This window comes from Centruroides vittatus, unplaced genomic scaffold, assembly GCF_030686945.1.
Source record: "Centruroides vittatus isolate TY-2023 unplaced genomic scaffold, ASM3068694v2 contig_950, whole genome shotgun sequence".
NCBI classification, from domain to species: domain Eukaryota; kingdom Metazoa; phylum Arthropoda; class Arachnida; order Scorpiones; family Buthidae; genus Centruroides; species Centruroides vittatus.
This window is the reverse complement of record NW_027122629.1, coordinates 273,442-299,028: the sequence shown is the minus strand read 5'-3', so window position 1 is coordinate 299,028 and position 25,587 is coordinate 273,442. Positions and strand designations below refer to the sequence as shown.

At 29.6% G+C, this 25,587-nt stretch overlaps 2 protein-coding genes across 4 annotated transcripts in view; one reads left to right on the top strand and one right to left on the bottom strand.

Moving 5' to 3' along the window:
- The window catches only part of wge (winged eye), a 162,202-nt gene extending 151,236 nt beyond the window's left edge, over nt 1–10,966 (top strand). The window contains 8 exon segments of the mRNA XM_067282285.1: nt 1,601–1,709; nt 1,791–1,901; nt 1,981–2,133; nt 7,437–8,137; nt 8,212–8,290; nt 8,367–8,488; nt 8,561–8,725; nt 8,805–10,966. Coding sequence (XP_067138386.1) covers nt 1,601–1,709; nt 1,791–1,901; nt 1,981–2,133; nt 7,437–8,137; nt 8,212–8,290; nt 8,367–8,488; nt 8,561–8,725; nt 8,805–9,026 — 1,662 coding nt within the window. The 3' untranslated portion in view covers nt 9,027–10,966.
- Nucleotides 10,967–11,645: 679 nt separating this feature from the next.
- LOC136985080 (nuclear distribution protein nudE-like 1) overlaps nt 11,646–25,587 on the bottom strand; it is a 52,425-nt gene continuing 38,483 nt past the window's right edge. Inside the window, exons 9-11 of one of the 3 annotated variants that reach the window (XR_010882276.1) lie at nt 21,599–21,647; nt 19,936–21,518; nt 19,669–19,860 (exon numbers count right to left, since the gene is read on the bottom strand). Coding sequence is in view for 1 of the 3 variants with exons in the window: in XM_067282284.1 (XP_067138385.1) it covers nt 11,852–11,903; nt 12,041–12,129 (141 nt within the window). In the remaining 2 variants the exon portion in view is untranslated. Of the gene's footprint in view, nt 11,904–12,040; nt 12,130–19,668; nt 19,861–19,935; nt 21,519–21,598; nt 21,648–25,587 lie in introns of those variants that run through there. The other 2 variants (XM_067282284.1, XR_010882278.1) reach the window with 2 other exon arrangements.

The window sequence follows — 25,587 nt, the reverse complement described above, 5'->3', positions numbered from 1 at the left end:
TCGCTTCGTGTTGAATTTTCGTCGATTTTAAGCCTAATGAAAATTTTTATAATAATAATCGAGGCTATTGTATCGTTAAAAATTATTTCTTTATTTTGTACAAACAAAATAAATATATTGAAGAATATAAAAACATGAAAATTATACTTTAGAAGTAAATCTAGTATCAAAAACGTTCGATTCAGTACGACACAGTTCGACTGAAAATCGTTCCGATTACCGGCGTTCCGATTAACGACTCTCTACTGTAGTAGTTATGGATTTTACAATTTTTCTGAATCAAATCATATTAAAGAAACAGATAATAATTAGCATTATAAATTCCATTAGAATAAGACATGTTTAATTAATTATTAAATGAAGTAGTTTCAGATTCATCCTGTACTTGAAATTTTACTTTAAATAAATATTGAATATGTATAGTCAAAAATAATTCATCAAACTTAATAAAGCTAAATTTTTATTCTGTATTTTCAAAATGCAAATTATAGAATGTGTCATTGTCAAAATTTAATGTTATAGAAATTCTCATTTCCATTTCCTATTGCACTTGTTACGAGTAGGGAGGTGAAGTTAATTCGGCGTAAGGGAGTTACCGACCTCCTCCTGGAAAGTGCCCAAAAAGTTTCATTGCATTCGATCAAACACGTCAAAATGTACGAGGAACAGACTAACAAACATTTCTTCTTTATCATATTTCATATATGTATAATTTTATTATATATAAACACATACAAGTACTAGTATATAGTAATAATTTTCCTTCATTGTAACAAGTATAGTAGCATGCTGTTCGTTACAAGTTGAACTTTATATTTTCCATAGATATGGTCTTATTAGTAATTAGTTTGTAAGTCAGATGTTTGTAACCAAGGAACCATCTGTATTACTACAAAAAGAAAGATCCATTTATATTATCCTTTTATAAAAACTTTCATATCAGAGACAATAACGGTTTGATTAGCATCTTTGTGACTGAGAAACCATAATATTCTAAGATGTTAACAATACTGTAAAAATTAGTTTTTCCAGGATGACGACATTATTGAAAGTAACATTAACTTGTTTTTACATTGCTAGTTAGTTTTACCTGCAAAGATCTTGCTCAATTTTATCAAATGATTCGAATATATTTTTAGAGAAATTTTCAATATATATAAACCAATTTTTTATCACAGCAGCTTGTGTATTTTTATTTGACACATAATATATATATATATTGACATTTGTCATTAATAATTTCAAATTAGTGCTATTACATCTGCAATAGTTCAGACTGCTAGCTTTATAGCATTTATTTACATAGAGCCAGTGAAGTACACATTACAATTTCAGTAATCCCAGTTATCTTAAAGCTTGCTAGATTCTTTTTAAAATTATACATAAGAACTAATTCCTAGTAAAGATTGTTTTAAATTAAGAATTTCTTGAATTTCTAGAAACTATATATAAAACCAATGATTTTTGTGCCAGTTATAAATAACTGTGATTTAAGATATGATGATGTAAATAATTTCATTTCAAACCTTTAGAAATGAATCATCTTAAAATTTGTTAAAAATACAATTTTCAAAATGATCAATGAATGGATTTATTTTAGGTTTTAGAGGTGAAACCAACCTCGCATCATCATCTTATCGAAGGTTCCAGAGTTTGTGCATTTTGGAGTCAGCAGTACAGATGTCTGTATCCTGGAACAGTAACAAAATGTAATTATCTTTACTAAGTTTTTGTAAAATGATAGTCACAATTCTGTTTTAAATGATTCATTTTTTTTCTTTTTTATATAGCAAATTCTGTGCCCAGTGACGATCTGATATATGTGGAATTTGACGACGGCGATTCCGGTCGCATTCCCCTCGAAGACATTCGTCTGTTGCCTCCTAATTACCCTATCGTCAGTAAGTATACTGTTTAATATTAGTACTTACAGAACCAAAACTGGTTTTCAAATATTGAATATTCGACTTTTTTAATTAGCTGTGAAGCCAACACCACTTCTGGCACTTAAACGAAGGCACTGTGCAGCTTCGAGCAAACAAAGTATGGACGATAAAAAATTAGCAGATTCCATACGAGAATCTTGTCAAATGAACAAAAAAACTAAAATTTTATCAAATTCAAGTAAGAAATGTAAGTATATAATGATCAAATTTTATAGTTTTCTTTAATTAATACTAAGAAGGCAGCAGAAATAATTTTTGAAATTGAATATTAAATCATAAACGATGTAACATTTATAACTAATTGAAACTTTTTCACAATATTGGATCTCCTGTTAATTATACCATCTCTGTTAAATGACACAAAAGAAAAATAAGTTAACATAAATAATAATGAACTGGTAGAAAAGTGAGTAAGAAAGACAAAGACTGGAATAGATAGAACTACGTGACTTCTGGATCAAACAATTGAACAAAATACTCCACAGTGGACAAATGGATGACAACCTGGAAAATATTTTATTCTGAAAGATCCTAAAAAGAGTACAGTACCAAGTAGTTATCATCCAATCATCTTTAAGCTCTTGACGCAATACAAGATTGACTAGAACAAACAACTTTCTGCCACCTGAACAGAAAGGAAATGGGTAAAAGAACAACAAAGGAAGCACAAAATTCCTATGTAGAACTTATCACACAGGAACACTATTTGAAGAATAGAACAGATATTGCAATTTGTACAATAAGGACTAAAGAGGGGCAAATAGCCCAAAATGCATATCTGTTCCGTTGTACAAAATAAAGTCTATGGCATTGCATACTTCATTTGATGAATAAAATAATGTTGTAAATGCCAAAAAACAAACTTTTCAGGAGAGATAAAACACTTGTTCTAGTGAAGGAATTCATTCACTAGAACATGTGTTTTAAGTCTTGAAGGAATTCATTTCAATTTTACAATAAAATGGTAAAAAAAAAACTAAGTTACAAATTATCTGGAACAACAAAATGATATAAACATAAGCCATAATGTTTTAAGCATCAAAAGTCACGTGACTTGCACTTACATCATTATGGCTTACACATAAATTCAACTTCGGAATATAGCCACTTACAGTGTATAGCCACAATATTTTTTTTGCAGCAGAAAACATTGCAATTAAAATTGATTTCTTTAATAAAACGAATTTAGAGAAGAATGGTATTTACAATGTTATGGCATATCACACAGGACCACTATTTGAAGTGTGCAAAGTTCTACATTGTTTCTTATTCTTTTGGAGTAAGCACAAAATTGCTATCAAGTATTAAAGGTACAGTACGAAGGATCAACCAGTCAAAGACAAGATGATATTTGAAAATTGAAAGCAAAGAACAAATACACATAAAGGCTTTCCTGTAATTTATCCAGGCTATGAGTCATTGCCACACAATTGGATACTAATTCGAGTCATTTCCACACAGTAAAGTAACAACATTAAGAAGGTGGTCATGAATGCAATGCTAATTAAGAAAACACAGCTGACAATAAACGATGTAAAAGTAGTAAGCCAAGTCAACATACACAGGTGAATATTTCAAGGGGATTCACTTTCACCTTAGTAGTAACATTGCTATTATGAATAACAATCAATTTTTAAGAAAATCAGGCAAGGCTGCTGAAATCAAATCTCTGCTCAACACTGTCAGGATCTTTTTAGTAATGATACTGTGATTAGAGGATTTGATCCTGGGATCCCGACCACTTTTTAGTCCCAAAATTTTCGGGATTGACATCATTTTAAAAAAGTTGGATGGAAAAGCCTCGACAGTATGCTCGAGTGTTTTGCTTTTTTGAAGGTTAGCATCAGAAAGGTGCTTATAGATATGAATAATCCAGTGCAATTGGAAGAGTCCGATTTTGAACTCATCAATGAAATCATTAAAGTCTTGGCTCCAGTAAAATCATTAAAGTCTTGGCTCCATCACTCTGTTGTGCAGATGCTGCCCTTAAGTTTCTTTTTAAGCAGTTATATGACAATAGCTCCAATTTGGCTTCTAAATTCAAGATACATTTACAAAAGCACACGAAAGGTCACCGAAGAAATGAGTTGAGCGGCATTTTATGCTTCTACAAAATCCTCATAGTGACAATTTGGCTGACGACGATGAAATAATGCATACATTTTCAAGTCCGAGCAAGGTCCCGATAATAAAAACCAGGTTGTTTCATTAATTGAGAGATTAAATGGTAAAAAAAATGAAGAAGAGGAAAAACGAAATATGCAAGTCAAGCCTACAAATATGGAAAAAAGTGATTTTGACCTCAAAGAAAAGCTTCAGCTGGAAATAGAAAACAGCATGAAAATGATGTTTCAAAAATTGTTAAGAAAGAAATGAACCTGTATTAGTTTCCAAATTTTAATCATAGCTATAATCTAGAGAGGGTTTATAAGTATTTAGTAACAATTCCTCCAACTTCCATCGAACCTGAATGCACTTTCTCAGCTGCGTATAGGTACAACAAATTGAGGAGCAGGCTTGGTGATGAGACACTGGATGCGTTGTTATTTCTCAGATCATATTTTCGCAATTCAAATTAGAATGTTCCTATTAGATTAGTTTTCTTTATATTTAAGAAAAATGTGACTGATTAATATTATTTTTAAATACTTTTTGCTAAGAAACTTACTTTACTACCTACTTACTAGGTTGTTACATGAAAGTCGTCTATTTAGTCAATGTTAAGAGAGATTTTTGTTAATTTTCAACGTTTATTTGCATAGTTTGTCACATAAAGGTTTTTCAATTTATGTAAGTTTAAAGAGATGTCACTGATGCTTGAAAAAGAATAACTTTAACATGAAGACTGAGTGATTTTAAGTCTGGTTAGTCTGACTCTAAGTCTGATTAGTTAGAGTGATTAGATTAGGTAGGTGTATACCGTAAAATACGTTGAGTTTTGTCTAAATTTTGATTTGTTGATTAAAGAGCTGATTTCTGTAAGATTTTCTTATTTTTTATTAACCCTCAATACCGAAATAATCCCAGGATTGACTAAGTATAATCCCAAAATCCCGGGATTAGAAATAAGGGCCGGATCGAATTCCCTAACTATGATAGACTTAGGATTTGATGATAAAAAGGAAAGTTCACAGTTAGTGAAGGTGTAAAACTGCTAAATGGCAGTGAAATAAAGAGCAACAAATACTTAGGTATAGGCAGAAAATATCAAACACAATGAAGTCAAAAACAAGACCAGCAAAGACTATATTAGGCAGGAAAAGAAAGTTTTAAAATGAAAGTAGCAAATACCCAGGCAGTATCTATTATACATTACGCTGCTGGCATAATTGACAACACAAAAATAATGACAATTACGTCCTACATCCACAAAGTGATGATGACAACCTTTAGCTTCCATGCTGTGATGGAAGATGAGAACTGCTACAGATTAAACAAACTTTTAAGAAGAAGTGAAGAAATTGGAATACATAAAAAAAAAAGCTAAGAATGCTGAATTACAGCAAACCACTTCCTTTGTTACAAAGGAAGCATACCAAAAAGTGCAATTGGAAAAATAAAGTCCTCCATGGCCAATACCCTAAGTGTTGAAAAACATGGAAATGGTTAAGAAAAGTGACTTTACAGAAACAGAAGGCCTAAGTCTTTGTGCACAAGAACATGCACTAAGAATAAATGAAATTAAAACACAGATTGAAAAGTCTTATAATATTAGCCCAAGCATCATCTCGGCAAAGTGTTAAGAAACTTTGAATATCAAAGTAGCAACAATGAGGTTTTCGAATACAGACTGATAAACATCTGGCTCCTAACATGCCAGACATTATTCTGATTGTAATCTGTATCTTGTTTCTTTCTATGTAGCAGCTCAGGTGACAAAGATGAAGGAACACTATTAGAACTATTAGAGGAGGTCACTAAATATAAGGGCCTGCAAATCAAAGTTGAATGATTGTGGAAAGAGACCAGTCATAGTTCCAACTGTAGTCTGAGCACCAAGAGCCATTTCAAGGGATCTAGAGCTTGATAATAGAAGATTGCACTATTTGGAAAAGCACATACTTTGCATAAAAACCTCTAAACATCTCAAGTCTGTAGGAGAGACTATGTCAAATCCAGCCATTAATAGCTGAGAAGTAGGAAATCATTAGATTAAGTCAAACAATGTCATAAATTGCTTTTTTTACTGTGTCATGTTTTCCCATATGCACTGTATGAGGATGTATCAAAAATTAAATTTCAGATTGAATAAACATCACATTTTCTATTCCTTCATGAAAGAAATCTGGGCTTTGATGTTTCAGCCATTGGCAGACCTCATGATTGATACATCATCCATACAGATATAGTAAGTCCAATGAGGTTAAGTCTGGGCTGTGGGGCAGATTGGAGAAAATTTTTCTGTTTTCAGCTAAGAAGTTCAGTGGTACCTTTTGCAGTATACAGATAGGTGTTGTCATGAAGAAACTGAGTTTTCAATTTTCCAATTTATCATAGGAGATCTAATCTCTTATAGATCAATTTTCCAATCTCATTTCAAAGAATAACCATAAATTCATCAGTACTTGAGGAAGTCTTGAACTTCTTTAAATAATAATTTCAGGTGTTTCCATGTCATTGACTTTATCTTGGGAAACAGCCTATAATAATATAATGATCACATGAAATAAAAGTAATTATGCATCACTTTGCATAACAACTGAGGTGATCAAGAGAAAACCCCATCTGCAATTATTTATGACTGCCAACAGACAAAGTTTCCTTGGAATCACACAGGATCAGACATTGTCATTAATGTTTAGGCATTTGAAATGTCTTGTATTGTTCCACAAGAATAATCAAATGTTCTCTCCATTTCATGTAGTGTCTTGGTTATTTTGAATAGCTTTTTCAATGTGAGATACAGGTTTGTTTGTCATTGAATGTCATCTGTAACCTTCCTCATCACCACAGTTTCCTTTGAAGAGACTTGAAACCTCAATACAATTTATTTACAAAGTGTGCAAAACTGATGTCATTTCCATACCAAACTTCCAGTTCTCAACGAATGTCAATTGATGCAGTTCTCTTTATCCATAAAAATGGATTATACTCCATATTTTCCTTGAATATTTGGTAATTAGTTTGTTTGTAGATGCAGACTTTCAGATTTTTGTCCTCCAAATGAGTCACATGACATGAAAACAAGCATATGCTGGACTGGACATTCAGGTGTAATGAAGTTTTGGTACCTTACTACCAAAACTTCATTACACCTGAACCTGCAACTTCATTCATAGCAAAAAAATTATTTAGGCAAATTTAATTACTGATACATCTTGTGCTAAACATTAATTTTATAATACAATGAATAAAAATCAATTTTTTCTGTGTTAGAAATACATTGTCTAAAATACATTAATGTTACTTCTTTCAGATATAACTGTTAAAAAAATTAAAATTTTGATAATCTGAGAACTGATTGTTATTTTCTTTTTTTTTGTGTTAAAGCAAAAACAAATCAGTTGGAAAAGAGTTCCCATACTTCATTCCATTTGCCAAAGAATGCAACATCGTCTGTTACTGTAACAAATAGCAACAACGGTAATGTGTTATCTACGACACAGCCTGTTGGTTTATCTCTGTTAACGTCAAAAAAAGTAATTAAAACTAATTCCAAGATAGCGTGTGCCAAGGAAATAGATGAAAAATTAGATAAAGAAAAACTGAACTCTTCGAGCAAATTAACTACCGTGGCGACGAATAAGCCAAAGAAGCACAAAAAACATCGTGATGAATCAAAACATCATCATCATCACCACCATCACCATCACCACCACCACAAAAAGCACAAAATCAATAAACAAAAAGTGTCATCATCATCTGAGCAGTCAGGGGTGTCTCCAGTTTATGCATCTCCATTGGAAAGTCCATTTAATGGGAGTAATTACACCTTTTCATCAGATTTGTCACCTGTGTCCGCATCATCTCTCAATGCCAATTCCAGCCTTTCTGTACAGTCTAATTTACAGAATGATAGGAAAAAATCTGAATTAACTGTTAAAATTAAGACAAATACTACAGAATCTCTACCTCATCATCACGATGAACTCGATAACAACTCCTCAAAAAACAGTAGCGACTGTTCCGACACCAGTGATAGCTCTGACGATGACAGTATTGACAGTGTTCCCCAAGAAAAGAAAGCTAAGGTAAAAAAATTTTTATAGTTAATATAAATATGCAATTTATTAGCAATAACTGATAAAAATGTATACACATGTAGATTGTAAGCAGTCATTCCGAAAACGGTGAAAAGAAACGGCGCGATAGGAGGCCGTCAGTAGAAAAGAGCAAAATTGCAGGTGAGTCATCGTCGTAACGTTTAACATACTTTTGACAAAAAAGAGAAATAACGAGTAACATATTTTCTACCTTTAGCATTCCTGCCAGCGCGCCAGTTGTGGCGATGGTCTGGTAATTGTTTCCGACGTCGTGGTACAAAAGGAAGAGCAAAGAAGGATTATTACAGAGCTGTTACTAGGGGGAAAGAAACTATAAAGGTAAACAATTTGAACCAATTTTGCATAAAAGACTTCTTGAATTTCCCAAATAATCGTTCTTTTTGGTAATAGGTGGGAGACTGTGCGGTATTTTTATCTACTGGTAGACCTCATCTGCCGTACATAGGACGCATCGAGACCATGTGGCAGTCGTGGGGTGGAAACATGGTGGTCAAAGTAAAATGGTTTTATCATCCCGAAGAAACCAGAGGTGGAAAACGGCTAGCAGGTTTAAAGGTACTGGCTTTAGACCAAAACTAAACGATTTTCTATTTTATAAGCAAAAGTATAAAGTAACAAAAAATATTTCAAACAGGGTGCGCTCTTCCAGTCTTCCCATCTTGATGAAAATGATGTCCAAACAATTTCTCACAAGTGTGAAGTTTTATCTTGGGAAGAATATAAGAAAAGGAGGGACCAAGAGGTGTGCCAAAACCCAACGTTTGGCTCAATATTTGACAACAATGACATCTACTACTTAGCGGGAACATACGAACCCACGACAGGAATCATCACAATGGAACCTGGGATAACCTGAGACAGAATTTATATCATACAACTTTCCTAGTGTAGTTGCCATTGCAAAGTAATATTACAGAATACCCTTAAACTGTGGACTTTAATTTTCCGGATATTATGGGAGATGTGTGGCTTTCCAATTTTGCAAACAGTTGCTTCCAAAATGAAATATATTGAAGATAAAATATAAATATATATAGATATATATTCACACACCCCGTTCCAAACAAACCTTGATCCTACTGCAGTCATGTTTTATGATATTTTTGCCATTGTAGAATGCATGGTAGATTTCAGTTGTCAGTGAAAAACATGCAAGGTGGAAGTAATGAGTGATTATTGTCCATAATGTTATCAGTTTCCAAAAGGAAAATGAAATTAATGTAGATTGGGCCCTATTGTTGTGAGCTTTTTCTCTGTATATCTAAAATATTTACCATACGGCAGTCGAACTGTTGTTTAAAGATTTTTTTGTTGTCAGTTTATGTTCTTTGTTATTGAAGGGTCCATAAAGATTTAACGATTTCTTTTAAAGTACAATGTTGCTTGTTTGAAAAGTATATCTCATCGGCTTGTTATGATGTTATCGCTTTTACACAACTAAGTTGTGATTTACTAGTGTAAGAATATTTTAAAGTACCTGGTTATAGAGTTAGTTGCCATCTCAATAGCTTCAAAATGTTGGATTATATATGTTCTAAATTTTGTTACAGTTTTAATGTTATCATCTAGAAGAAATGCAAGAGCATAAGTGTAACCCATTAAAAAGAAAAAAAAAAACACATTTAAAATATCGAGGCAATCCGTCGTCGATTGCCAACATAATTTGGTGCAGCTGAAATTGTTATAATGAGCTTTAGCAAAGTTGTTAATAAAAATGTTGGCACAGTTTTATTTAAAGAGGCAAATAAATTTATAAATTTTATGGTAAATTTTAATCTATGTATAGAGTGTAAAAAATTGGCCATTTCTTTCTATAACTCTTTTTATCTGCTGGCAACGAGTCTAATCGACAGTAACAACTAAATGCACAAAAGTTTCTTATGCAAAGCATTGTCATACCAAACGGTTGTCAGTGCAGACTCCAGCTACCCACCAAAGACCGAGTAGTTTTAGAAAGGCACAATCTCCAGTTTAACCGGCTACGTAACTACCGTGGGGATAATGCACCCTTAACGGTAGCAAAAGTGTTGATTGTCCTAGTAGTTGACCATATGCAAAAAAAATTTAAAAAAGTTAAAAAAAATAATATTCAAAAGTGATCATAAGCATTACTTTAGCAGTGTAAGTTGCACCACTTGTACAGTGTGTATAAAGTCTGTGTATTATAAGGTATATCCCAGTGAAACCCTGTCTATTTTTATAAAGTTGTATGGAGTGTGTCTAGCAAGGTACTGGTTTGTATATAGAATCATTATTATAAGCTGGGACAGAAATTATTTTGTCGGTAATGGATGTTTGAATTAAATGTTTCAGGATGCAAGTCGGAGCCAGACATGCAAAATTTAACAATATACAATGAAAAAATATAAAAAAAATATATATATACAAAATAGTATTTTCTTCTGTCGAGAAAATTTCCAGAGCAATTGTTTTTATTATTGGTTGTTAACTCATTTGAGTCGTTTACCAGAATACATAGCTAGCACCGTAAGCACGTAATTTTCACATATCGACTGTTTTCACGGTGCAGAAAATTTTCTCCTCTTATAGAATCGTCGGCCTGTTGGGATTTGTTTGCCAATTACTCAGTGTTAAAATAGGCAAGGTAGTTAATTGTTTCTTGCTATTATGCTTCAGTGGCATGTCCACCATCAAGGCTCCTGTAACTGATAGATGTTGTGTACAGATTTCTGTTGTAATATGAACATAAAACTATTGTGACGTAAGCATTTTATTCTACCCAATTGTTGCAGCTGCTTTTGTGGCAAAATCTATTAAATTCATTTTCCCTTGCTATTGTCAACTTGTTTCTTTGTCATTATAATATGGTTAATCACCCAAAAATTAACTTTTCATTAATCCAGTCACTGGACAGGGAAATGTGGCAATTGTGTAATTACAAATGAAATCGTACAAAAATATATTGAAAAGAAATGAAAAACTACTCTAAAATATTATAACCGTTGCAATTAAAATCACAAAATTCTAGCATTGTAAATTTCTTTTTAATGTTAACCGACCGACGATCCCGTAGTCCGAGTGAGTGGATTTCAGATAATTTATTGTACATAATCTTCATTTTAGACAAAATCATCTTCCTATTTTAATAAGTACGATCGTATTACAAAATATAAATTTCTTGAATAGAAATTCAATTTCAAATAAAATTTTAACTTTTTAGCTTTTATAAAATGGATTCTTATGACAAAACTGCACCTTCAATAGTTATTTCATAATAATGTTTTATTTATAATAAACTTAAAAGTGATTAAAACTCTCTCTGATTTAGTCCCTTATTAATCTCCAACTTAAGATTATTTTATGTCATTTGAATGACAACACTGTAACTGAACTGGATATCAATCTTATTGAACTACAGGGATTTTTTTAATAAAAAAAAACAGACTTTGGGATTTAGTTATTGTAAATTTATTGAATTTCTACAGTTCTGAAGCACAATATGAATAAATATAAATTAACTTATTGAATGTTTTTATTTACAAATAGCAAACATTGTCAATTACATATACTCAACTATTTACATTTGAAAAATGCATGAAAATCTATAAGTTTGAAGCACGAAACAGTTTGAGACTTAGTTTGAAACTCGCAAGCTTTGTGTTAATGTGCTTTGATATTTTTTTTTTGTTTTGTTTTGGTAATAATGATGGTTTATGTGGATTAAGCTATTAAAGAGATGCTATCTTTTTCTTTGGACGGACTCGAATCCTTTCTGCAAAAACAAAAAATAAATTATGCTGATAGGACGTGTTATTTGTTCAAAATAATACATTTTTAAAAATTATTTACTGTTACTGACAACTTCAAAATTAAATATATAAATAAATAGCAATAAAAACAATGTATTACCTTGACATTGATCCATCCATATCCTCTTCTAGTAAAGACGCATTCTCTCTCACATAATTATGGCAAGAAGATAATTTGGATTCCAATGCCTGAGTGTGCATAAGCAGGAAATTTTGTTAGTGTTTGTTACAGACCAAGCCATTAAAGCTATCGTAGGATTGGAATTAGAAATTTACAGATATTTTCTTTACATTATTAATTCATTCATTCCCAGCCATTGAAATTTTCACGGTAAACATAACCAATTTTTAATTATTTCTATTAATAGTGTTTAAAATTTTTTAACAAACTAAGCATTCGGCAAAATTATTTTAAGTTAAGAACTAATTTACGCATGCTAATATACAAAGAAAAAATAAACCATTTTTAATTAATTAAAACTGGTAATAAAAATATAAAAAGTATTTTTAAAAAAATAGTTAAAAGAAGGAAGTTTTTGGCAAATAAGATGGCATATTTTTAAAATATATTTAATCTATATGGCACAAAATATTAATTATTTAAAAATCCCATGTACGTACAACTACAATATCTTACTATTATACATAATAGTAACTCTGCACTCTACCTGAAATATTTCTGATTCAAATTTATTTAAATATCAACAAACTGAATGCCTCTAATATTTCAAAAATTCTTTATTCCAAAATAGTAAAGTCAACAACTTAAATTATAGTTTAAACTATAAAATTAAATTTACAATAGGAGATTCTTTATCTATGAATACTGTACGAATATAATTAATATTAGCATTAGTCATAGAAAGATTAAAAAATACTAAACATATTTTTTGGACTAAAAGCCAATAAAACAGTTCATTAGAAATTTTTTATACTGTAGATTCAAGATTTTTATTTGATGAAAAATGCATTTTCAAACATATAACGTCTTTTCAAAATTTTAAATAAATTAATTATAATTTCTCAATAAGTAATAAATTAGATGCAAAGAAAAAAATCAGATAGGAAATATCAAACAAATATTTATAAAAGACAGAAAAAAAATAGTAATTAAATTTCTACACCTGTTATAAATAGGAACAACAAATTACACTATACTAAATACATTTGTGAAATTGTGAATTACAACTTAAGGAAACAAACCTACAAAAAATCTTTTCAAATTTTATAAAGCTAGGTTCGTATCGGCATACAAACCCAGTTTGTCTCCTTTTGGCAACTGTTCCATTAATTTGTTGTGTCGAAATGTCTCAACTTTTGCCGAACTTTAATTATTTCAATTAATTACATTCTAATTCAGTTTGCATCACTTAGTACAATGCAAATTTGCTTTGTATTGCAAATTTGTATTTACTTTGTTTTATTGGTTCATTTACAAGGTTTGTATGACAGTGTGAATCTAGTGTAAGAATTACTTGAAAACTAATTACTCCTTGAAAATTTGCACAATTTTAATATATACAACCTAAAAATATGCATCATCATCATAAAGAGCTAACACAGGGTACGTTCGTTAAGTCAAACGAGTTAAACGAAAATGACGTCATCGTTATTCTTGTTTCGTTAGACTTTTCGAACGATTCGTTATAACTAAATGGCTGTTTCTAAAATCAAAGATATGAATGTTGCTAGTGCAGCCTTATCCAAAATATTTTTCTTAGGTTGCTTCGGATGGACAGTTATTTCAATCATTTCACCTTTTAATTCACAATTTAAACACTCGAGTAGATCTAGAAACATCGATATCGTTGGGCGCCATTTTCTTAACGAAGTAAACTAACTCTTTCCTTCGTGAGCTCCGTTAGAGTTTCGTTCGATACGTCATCACTGCAGAGCATGCGCACTGAGCGAGACTACTACTTTTCGAACGATTCGTTACCAACGCGTTTAACTCGTTCGACTTAACAAACGTACCCACAGTCAGTCCTTCCTCATTTTCCTAGTAATTTTAATTCAATTTATATATATACACACATACACACACATCTATATATGTTTGTGTGTAAAATAAAATGATAGCTGTCTTCAAATGGATTTATTGAAAAAACTCAATCAAATGTATGATATAAAACCATTACCAGTTTATTTCAAGATTCATAAAATCAAATTTTTTAATTATAAAAAATTTAAACTAATGATTATTTGGATAATTTACAGTGGCAAAGGGGCCACAAATTTATCATGTTCTATTATTTCATGCCTCCTAAGTTATAATCTATGTAAAGTTGTTATATTTGAAGTATATCTATCTATTTGTGAGTTTACACAGAATAAATTTAATTTTTTTTGTCATTAAGTTACAATTAGGGTTTCTTATTTCCTGGTCTTTTGCTTGTCCCAGGATTCTGGGATAAAAGTGAACTGTTTCCCAGAATCCTGGGATAGAATTAATTATTTTATTTTTAAGATATACAAAATATCTTGGAATCAAATGATATAATTATTTTATTTATTTTTAAAGTAATTTAATACGTTCTGCAACCTCCAAAATCATATTAATAATGCTGTGTAAGTTATACTATATTAAAAATTATCTTTCAATTACATAGAAATTTTCACAAATAGAAAAAATTTATTAAAGTTTGCTGGAAACTGCATACAACAACAACAAAAATGCCTTTGAATTGAGTTGAAAATTTAAAGAATAAAATGAACTTAGATCAAACTTCTAAGTTAAAAGGTAATTTTCAATATTTAAAAAATACATAATACAAAATATTATTGTAAATTTTTATAATAAATTTTTAAAAAGCAAAGATGGTCAATATTCCAATCACTCAATCTGATTCTTATTTTAGTAATGAAAAGTCCTGCTACCAAGAATGCCCTTCCCAATTCAATTGATGCAAGTGGAATTGTGTTTAATGCATTTAAGAGAAGACAGATGTTACGTGTTTTTTCATTTGTAGCCTGAAAGATTTCTAGTTCGTTTTCAAGATTGTAGTACTTCTTTTGCTTTCTAGTATTCTTGATATGTCTTCCTCGGCTGCGGCTGCTTTAATAGCGACATCGAAGCTTATAGCCCGATCATTTGGCAGTTTATTTGGTTTTAATAATCAGGTTTACGAAGAAAAACTTCAAACTTGCATACTTCGTACTCATTTGTATCCTTGCCCAATTTGCACAACCTGGCATTATGCAGTTATTGAAGCTACTGGGCATGGTTAAAAATTAAGACAGCATAAGCACAATTATGCCATATATTACAGGTTCTGACAAGTAAACAATTTTCAGAGTCCTGTCACAAATAGGCTACATATTGATTATTGACAATCTGTGACATGCCATAACAAGGAAAAATTTTTAAAAAACTAATAAGTAGGTTTAAAATTAATAAATACAAATGTATTCTGACAGTTTATGAGTTAATTATACTTTCTATTTGCAAAACTTCAACACAAAATAAGAAAAAAGTGAACTTTTAAGAAAAATGCAAGATTTCCCAAGATGAGAAGAATTTCGTGGGTTAAAAAACAGCTGGGATCCCAGGATCCCATTTGAGAAACCCTAGTTACAATAACATAAATACCATTGGCCAAATGTTAAAATAACATGTTTGATGTTAAAAATGAATATTTTATATCCTTGTATGCTGATACATCAATTAATACATCTTACACTAATAGTAATGAGATATTAACTGCACAGAATTGCATATAATAAAATAAAATAAATGCAAATACAGTAGAGCGTCGATAAGTGGAACATCGGTAAGTGGAATGGTCGGAAAGTGGAACGATTTTCAGTCGGACTGTGTCGTGCTGAATCGAATGTTTTTGATACTAAATTTACTTCTAAAGTATAATTTTCATGTTTTTTTATATTCTTTGATATATTTATTTTGTTTGTACAAAATGCAGAAATAATTTTTAACGATACGATAGCCTCGATGATTATTATAAAAATTTTCGTTAGGCTTAAAATCGACGAAAATTCAACACGAAGCGACACGCAACGGAGAAAAATTCAACAGGAAGCAATACGCAACGGAGAAAAATTTGAACATCGGACAGGTTAATGTATTTTTTCATACAAAGTCGGAAACTGGAACAAATCATTAACTGGAAGGACCCCAGTCCCCAATTGGTTCCACTTATCGACGCTCTACTGTACTCTGACAATTCCTTTTCTTAGTAGAACCTTAAGTCAAAAAAATGTATATTAAAAATTAATGAACTTTTCTGTAAACAATTATAGATTTAATAAAAAATGCAGAGATATAATAATATTTTTTTAATATATTGGGTGAATTATAGCGTTAAGTATTATAGTTTTTGCTGTTGAAAGCATTATGAAATCAGCTTTATTTTTAATAACATTCTGTTATAAACTCTATAATTGTTTAATATTGCTATAGCTTTATAGAATGGCTCAAGCAAATGAAAATACAGTGTAATCCTTATTTATGAATACTCAATATACAGGAATTCAATACAATGACCCATTTTGTTTTCTTCACTTCCCCATTTACAAGAACGAAATATTCTGCTCAAGAGTGCAACAAGATTGTCTGCTTATTTATTGTCTTAATTAAGTTGTTTTCATACCATTAAATAAAGGTCTGATAACTTATGTTTGCCTCTCTCATTTCATGTTAGTTTCTTTTATATTGGTGAATAGTCTAATCAATACTATTTAATTTCATTTACATTCATTGACTGATAGATAAATAAGTATTTTAGCATTTTAACATTGTTTGTGAAACATAGATAAGATGAATGGATTATTCTGAGATAAGGAACACTGGAAACCTTATTCATGATAGTATGATTTTTGAGAAGTTTTTAAAAATAAGGCATATTTATAAATCAGTCATTTTTATTATGTAACTATGAATTACATCATCTGATGTTAAAATTCTGTTGTATAAAAACTATGTTTGATCTGATTAGACATATATCACATGTGTGTAAAAACTGTCAATTCTACATATAGTATCAACATTACAGGATGCCAATATACCTTATATTGGACTTCCCTTATATTAAAGGCAACACATTTCAATTAAAATATTAATATCAATATGTAATAAAATATGTTTGCATTATATTCTTTTAAACACCACAAAAAACTTTTTAGTAGCCATAAAATTAACTGATGTTTAATTAGTGCAAATATTTACAACTATTTTAAGTTACTATCATCGGGCAACCAAAAATCAAATGCAACAGAATAAATGTATAAAATGATGACATGAAAAACAATATTAAAAACAGAAAAATAATGTTTTCATTAATTAAAAGTAATGGTTAATTTCCTTATTGCTAAAAGATTTTTTGTGATATTTTATATGACAGTTTAGTATGATTTAACCACTAACATTGGTCTGCATTATTTTTAACAATATTTTAAAGTAATTTTTATATTCATATGACCTAAACAAGGAAATAGAAACTCTGCACTGTAACTAGTCAATCAAGAGTAAATTCAAATCTTTTTCAAAAAGAAAAACTTGAATTGTAAAGGAACTTTCCTATTTAAAAACAAATCCAGTCATGGAGCATCTAATCTAACTAACATATTTAAAGTGTTTAGTTATCTATGAGATCTTACCTACTTAGCTTAATCTAATTTTAAAATAACTGGAGTATATATTGATTTATAACAATATATCAGAATCAATTCTTTAAATTATTAAATGATTAAAAATTCTTATAACTAATCAATCTTTGATATACATTATAAATTAGACATTCTTTGATCAAAATCATACTAATAATGTAAATAGAATTTGACTTTTAAGGTTTAACAATATTTTCCTCTGAAATATTAATTAAACATAATATTTCCATATAATATAGTCTTCATTTATAACAACAAAAATATGAAAAACAAAAAGAAATATTTAAACATAATTGTCTCCGGACTATCAGAAATAAAAGTACTTTTTTAATATTCTGAAAATTTTGCTAATTTCAGTTTTTTAAATATGTATATATAAGTCAATCTTAATAGAATGTTAATTTTATTTCATGAAACTAATAAATTAATATCTAAAAATCAATTTTGATTATTAATAAAGACTAAAGAATCATATGACAAGTAATGTAATATTAATTTTATCCAATATATACAAGAGAGAAAAACATCAATTGGAGTATATAGGAGTTACATCAAGATCTTTAAAAAAAAGACTAATGGAACACTATAAACGTCAGGAACAGGAGGATAACATTAATTACTATAGAGAGGTTTCAAGGTCGCATGTCACGTGATAAAACACACGTTTGCTCCGCCCATTCGCCATTTTTGTGGTAGTTTTCGCTCGCTTAGCTTGCACGTGGTCTGTTATTCGACGTCTTTTTTTTAGTTTAAATGTACAAAAATACTGCAGTTCTATTATCATTGATTAAGTTAAAAAAGATTCTTTTCTTGTGGGCTATTCTAGCGGTCTAACAGGACGAGATGCAGCTCTGTACGAAGAGAAAATTTCGTTATTTCAAGGCAATCCATACAAAGCCAGTTTATCAGACTTCGTCGTAGATCATGAGTTGTGGCCGAAAGTAGAATTTGGTGACATTATAAACTATTTGGTTTTGACAACAAATTTCTACACCCTGTCACAAATGAAAGCTTATAAATCTTTAGAGGCCCATAACTATTTAACAAGTAGCTGGGTTTCTCCTGATATAAATGTAAAAGTAATGAATAACAGCGAAGTAATATTGCTTGGAAAGATATGTTTTCTTTGTTTAAACTCGTGTTTTTACGTATTTCTTAACTAAGAATTTTTGTCTGAAAGTAAAAGTCTGATTAAAAACAGCTGTGGAAATTTTTTAATTCAAATTGTTCAGTACCTTTATTTTCTAGTTGAAACTAGCATATAATAAGCCTGCTTTTAGTTTTAACGTGTAATGTTTATAAGTTTGCACTAGCTAAAGCCTGAAATTACATTAGTTATTCGTTTATAAATGCACTATACCTAAATAAATTAATATAAGCAAATCGAGTAAACTCTTTTAGGTTTTAAAATATAACTTAGTGTTTATTAACGTAAATATTGAAATGAAATGTTTCTGACAAACTCTTGTATTGATATTCACTTTATTCGTAACGAAATTTTTCCGGTTAATTCTCGAGAGCCATGCAGTTTGCCTTCGTCGTGAAAGCTCCTCAGTTTGGGATCCTTGATGACAAATAATGCCGGGAATTTTAAAAAATGATGTTCCTTTGTTCTTGAGTGAACTAGCATTACACCCAATTACACAACAAATCAACAGTGATATTCGCGACGAAAAAAAACAACACAAGAACTCCAGTTAAAGCGCACGTGAACACACGCAAAACGTAAACAAGTCACAAAGAGTCACAAAGATGGCGCTGGACAATTGCGCATGCTCATGACGTCACTCGTGATGTCGACATGAAACCTCTCTATAGAGAGCTTGAGAACATAATGTTGAGATACATTGGAACTATGTCAAGCTTTTAGAAAGCCCACATCCAGGTGATAACATTAAGATATATAAAAATAATTAAACAAGTTCTTGATATGTAAAGATAACTTCATTAACATGAGTTAAAAAGCAGCACTGTGTTTGAGAAAAAATTACAGCTTGTAAAGATGAAGGAATATCATCTTGAGAAATAGCAAGAAGAATTGGCCATTAAGCAAATATACCAACAACTGCCATAAATGATCGGGCTAAATTGGAAAAATTGGCCATACTTCTTATATGGTAAACAACTTTTTGAAACTTGGAAAGCTATATTGGATAAGGTCCTTTGGTGGGCTAAGAAAGCTTAAACCTAGGCAAGAGAGAAGTTGTTAGGAAATTCAATTCTGGCAAACATCTCGCACAACTGTGCCACGATCCAGATATAAATGTTCACAAGTTTACCTTATCAATACACTCAAACCTGTTTTTGTGCGGTATATGAATTTCAATCAAATTGGTATACCGCACAAAAAAAGGTTTGAGTGTAATTGTCAACTACAGCAAAATCCTAAAGTACAAAATGAAACAAAAGGAAACAACTCGATTTATGGAACAACACGAGAAAAGAAGAGTGGCCTGAGCAAAATACATACCTTGGTAAAATGAATGGAGAAGAGTCATCTTTAGTGATGAGAAAAAATTCAACCTAGATGATTCCAATGGCTTGGCATTTTATTAACATAATCTTAGAAAAGAACAGATCTTCTCCAAGCAACAGTAGGAAGGAAGATCAGTGGCAGTCTAAAATGGCTTTGATTATAATGGTAAAACAGATCTCACATTCTTACAAGATGAATGACAGCTACTAACAACAACAGTGGTCTCCAAAGTGGGATATGCAAGGTGATACTTGGGAGTATGCCAAGTTTCCCTTCAAAATACTGTGTGTGTCTTGTCTGCAGTCTGTCTAATCTTATAGTCATCCTCCTGAAGAAATAGGCTCATGATCACTTGTGATCATGCATGGAAAAAATTCAAATTGCAGGTAGTGGGAAATTTAGCAGGAATTATGTATTTATAGTGAAAATTTAGCAAATTTTTCTGATATGTAAAAAAGACGAGTAATTTATTCCATAAACATAGATTTCATGTGTAAATTTTTCTAATTTATTTGAAAAGTTTTATTGCAGACAAGTGAGATTCATTTAGACTCAACATTCCTTCCAATTCCTTGTCTGAATATGTATTCGAGAACCCCAAAACAATAGATTTTATATATTATATTATAGAGGGTACAACTTATAATTATTTTCATCTTAGGGGTATGTGGTCAAAAAAGTTTGGAGATCATCAAACTACAACATCAATTTTTCAATAGAAATTATGTTAGTGATACTCAAAGAATATAAAAAGAACTTTAAATGTTAAACAAAATATCATGCTGAATGCAATGTAAAATAGGAATGTTTTAAAAGATTGTAGCAGTAATAAAAGTAATAAAAATAAAACAGACTTTAGAGAAACAAAGAATGCCCAAAATGCATATCCTTAAATAAAATAAATCACTTGAATTGAGTGTACCTGAACGAAAACACTGTTATATAATTTTTTATTAAATATATCTAACTTCAAGATTTGAATCAATATCTAGATTGATTAATAATGCATATGAGAGATTAAAGTATGAATAAAACAGACCAATTTCAAATCAAATGCTGTATATCTATATCATGGAATTTCAAACAAATAGAAATCTGGATTTAGTCTTCTAACAAGATTTTATTATTATAGATTTAATACATTTGCCTTAAATTATAAAAAATTAATTATTATTGTAAAATATATCTGTTCTAAAATAAAATTTAAAATAATCAATAAGTACATGCAGAAGTACTATAAATACTTTTATTAATATTAACAAGCTTCTTTATAAAATTTATCTAGAATCAAAAAATATTCAGGTAGAGTTCAATCTAAACTGTGAAATTATATAAAGTTAATATTTAGATTAAAATATTCATGGAACTATCATAAACAATCAAGAATTCTTAAAATGAATTTTATTACAAGCATATTTTTGTATTAAGTGTTAGTTTAACATTTAGAAGGAAGGGATTTTACTGCACCACTCAGAAATCCCTGTAATAATATGCAATAAAATAAATTAATCATAAACAATTAGCAAACTACAGAATATTAGTCAGGTATTAAAGACTGACTTTGCAATTTTGTTTGGTTAATCCCAACAGCCAATATGATAACATGAACCTAATACAGAGAAAAAGAAACATAAAAGAAAATAATAAAGTACATATAGAAAAGAATAATTTAATTAAATGTTGCTTTATTACCAGAAAATTAATGCAGAATCCAAAAATAAGACACACAAAAATTCTAAGCTTGTAAAGAAACTTGCAGTTAATAATGGCCAAAAAGATTAGAGGAGAAGAGAACAGTGCATGCAGCATTTATTTTTATACAATGAAAAATTAATGAGCTATTAATACTGTCAGTTTAATTTAAATATTTGAGTCAATTACAGGATGCAAATTCAATTTTGATTTCTCAGTAAAACACTTTATTTTAACAATTAGATGTATGATCATTAAAAAATGAAATCTTAGTAAAAATGTTAAGTTTGTTAGCAAAATGCACTAAGTATTAAAATACTATATTTTAAAAAGTAACTAAAACATTTAAGCTTATTTATGAAAAGATTAAAAATAATTTATAATATGCTAATCATTTTGTAACTAATATTAAAGTAAAACTATAAAAAGCTTCCTAAGACTACAAAAAAATTCAAATCTTTTAATTTTTTTTAGTTTTAAAGTAACCTTTTAGTTTCATTGTTTTAAAATTAAGTGTGTCAAAATAAATCAGATTTAATGCAAAAATGTGCAACTAAAAATCTAAAATATTAATCCGTCAGTCAATATGGAAATTAGAAATGATTTTAATAGTATAATGGGTAAAACATCTTATTGCGATTGTTTCCCCAGAAAATTTTAAGTAATTGTTGAATGAAAAACTCTTTCTGTATCTAGTGAACCCTTGAAATCTGTATTTTAATTAATGTGAAAGAACTATAGTTAATTCAAATTTTTTTTGTATAAATTTCAATTTTGAAACCAGGCACTTCATACTCTGAATATAAAATTCAAAAAAAGAAAGCAGCACATAGTCTGCTAGTTTATAAAACTTCAGGGATTCCCTGAAATATGTGTCCTGTAAATTCTAACATGGGTGAAATTGTCACATTTCAGTTTTACTGGCATAAATGTCTAAACAAAAGCATTTTTAGTCACATCATGTTTTCCAAGCATGAAAAAAACAGTTTTATCTTTAGCTTTAAAAAAGTTGAAATGATTAAAGGAGTTGAAAAATATGCAGATAATGTGATATCACTAAACAATATGACGTTAGTTACTGCTGAACAAAAAACTTTAAGAAAACTAATTCAATTCTCAAAACTGATAGGTTCAAATTTTTGACAATTTAAACTTTTTGATTCTCCAACATTTGAATTAAATAATATTAATTGTGCTTCTTAATACTTGTCACCTTTTTTGTTTCTTAAACACTATGTAGTGTAATTAATTGATAACTTGGCATTCCTTCATCTCTTTATTTCAACTGAATTGGAAATAAAGAGATGAAGGAATGCCAAGTGATCAATTAATTACACTACATAGTGTTTAAGAAACAAATAAGATTAACGACACAATTTCAGAATAGTAAACACTTGTCACCTTATTATTCAGCAATGTCTAACTCAAAAACATGATTGGAGAATAGGAATTCCTGCACAGTTTTTTAATCATTAATGAAATAGTAAAAACAAGTAAAAAAAATCAAACCTTTCCTATTTAAGTGTTTAAAAAGATTGAGTAATTAATAAATACAGTAATACCTTGACTTACGCTACCCCGACTTACGCGAACCCGGAGTTATGTGATTTTCAAATCTCGTTGATTCGTCTTTTGTTTGAGCACCACACAACTCTTGATTACTCACTCCCCCACACTATTGTTCAGCTTACATGTTCGGACATGTCGCGCAGAATCGACGCATAGCTACAATTTATTTTGTGTTATTTATTTCTGCATTTGTTATATCTACGGAGACTTGAGAGACTCTACTATGTCATCTAAACGAAGTAGAACTCGTTCTTCTGCATCAAACAAGAAAAGAAAAACTTTATCTTTGGAATGTAAAGTTAACGTTATTAAAGACTTCGACAAAAAAATGAAAATTTGTGAATTGGAAAGAAGTTTGATCTACCAGAATCAACGGTCAAAACAATTATAAAAGGTAAAGAAAAAATTCTCGAAGCTGAGAAAACTTGACAGAAGGCCTCAGTTCAATTGAAAAGGGATTATAAATTTTAGATAATATAGACTCCAACGAAGAGTGCATTTCTTCTACAAAACGAGAAATAAAAAAATTATTAGCATGCTACGAAGAAATTTTGCGGGAGAAAGAAATCTTTGAGCTGTCAGACAAATTTGTTAGATTTTATGAAGCCTTCTACATCAAAATAACTTTGGTTTATGATTTTAATAATATAATTTGTTATACATATGTATTATCTAAGATTTTATTAAACAAGTTTTTCTAACTTATTGTTTTCTTTAGTCTCTGGCCCCAATTAAAAATAATTTGTATGTATTTATATGCGAAATTATACCCCTACTTACGCAGTTATCGCTCGGTCCCACCTATCGCGTAAGTTCAGGGTATTACTGTATTGAAATTTTCAAAATTTTTTCATATATTTTAAAGATTTCACGTTTAACTCTGAATTTACCAAATTATATTTTAATTGAATCAGAATATAATTTTGAGTTTCCTACTTGGAAATAATTTAAAATATAATTCAGAGATTACACAGTCAATTTGTCAATTTGAATAATATTTATTTATCACATATAACAATAATTAATTTGATAGATTTAAAGTCTGTTCTGTATCTATTGTTATATTTTTATAAAATAACTATTATTTTCATAAAATACCCATAGTAATACACTTATAATAACTCTTAACTTTATTATGAAGTAAAAATTAAAAATTATCACAACATAAAAAGTTATAATTTTTAATATGAAAATCTTAAAACGGTAATACAGACAGCTCCAACTTATGGGACATGTTTCTGAAAGAACCATTGTAAATGGAATACAAAATATATTGTATTTGAATAGATATGTTCCAACCCCAAAATATTTGTGTGTGAGACACACACACACACACACACACAAAAATATATACACACTTGTCCTGTAATAGTATTTTTTTATGCTCTTTATGGGTTTGATTAAAAGTTTGCCTTTTAATCAAACCCATTATTCCAACATATCTGTGATGGACTACCCTTAAGAATTTTGGAGTTTTCAACTCGTCTGGATTCATTCTCACATTCCCAATAGCAATAGGGTGACACCTTAACCACTCAGCCATATGACCATCAGTGATATCACTCAACAGTATAATAGCTTTGTCAGGCTCCTTTGTTATTCGTATTTGACAATAACATGACAAGATGGTTTGATTCTATTGAGAAAATTATACAGTATTTTATCAAATATTGATAAAATTATAGTGTTGCAAATGTTTTGTATTTTGTTTTTTACAAATTATTGTAATTTGTACTGTTATAAATTGGGGCTGCCTGTATTTGATATTATAAAATATAAGTAATAGATTAATATAAATATTTTAAAATATTTGCAAAAACATTCTAAAAACTACATCAATAATAACTATTTTTATATTTAGCCATCACTGTAATCTAATTTTTTTTATCATCATAAATACTTTAAAATTTTTGTTGTACACAAAAAGATTCAGTAATTTGCTTATTCAAAAATTGCATTCTTATTTGTTACAATGATTCATTTATTTAATTATAAAATAATTCAACAACAGCCATATTTTTAGAAGCCACATACAATGTAATGAAATTTGGTAATGGTAATGGAAATTTGGTAATGAATGGTAATGAAATTTGATTACATTTAAAATTTAAATTTACTCAAATTTCATTACCCCTCTTTAAAAATATTTCTGAAAGATTCAAAGTTCATAAATCTATTAAGCTGTAAATATATTTGTATGCTTAGGTTTCATAGATGCAATGCCATAACAAATGAAATATTAATTAATGGTTTTAGTAATATATATTTCAGTCAAACCAACAGAAAAT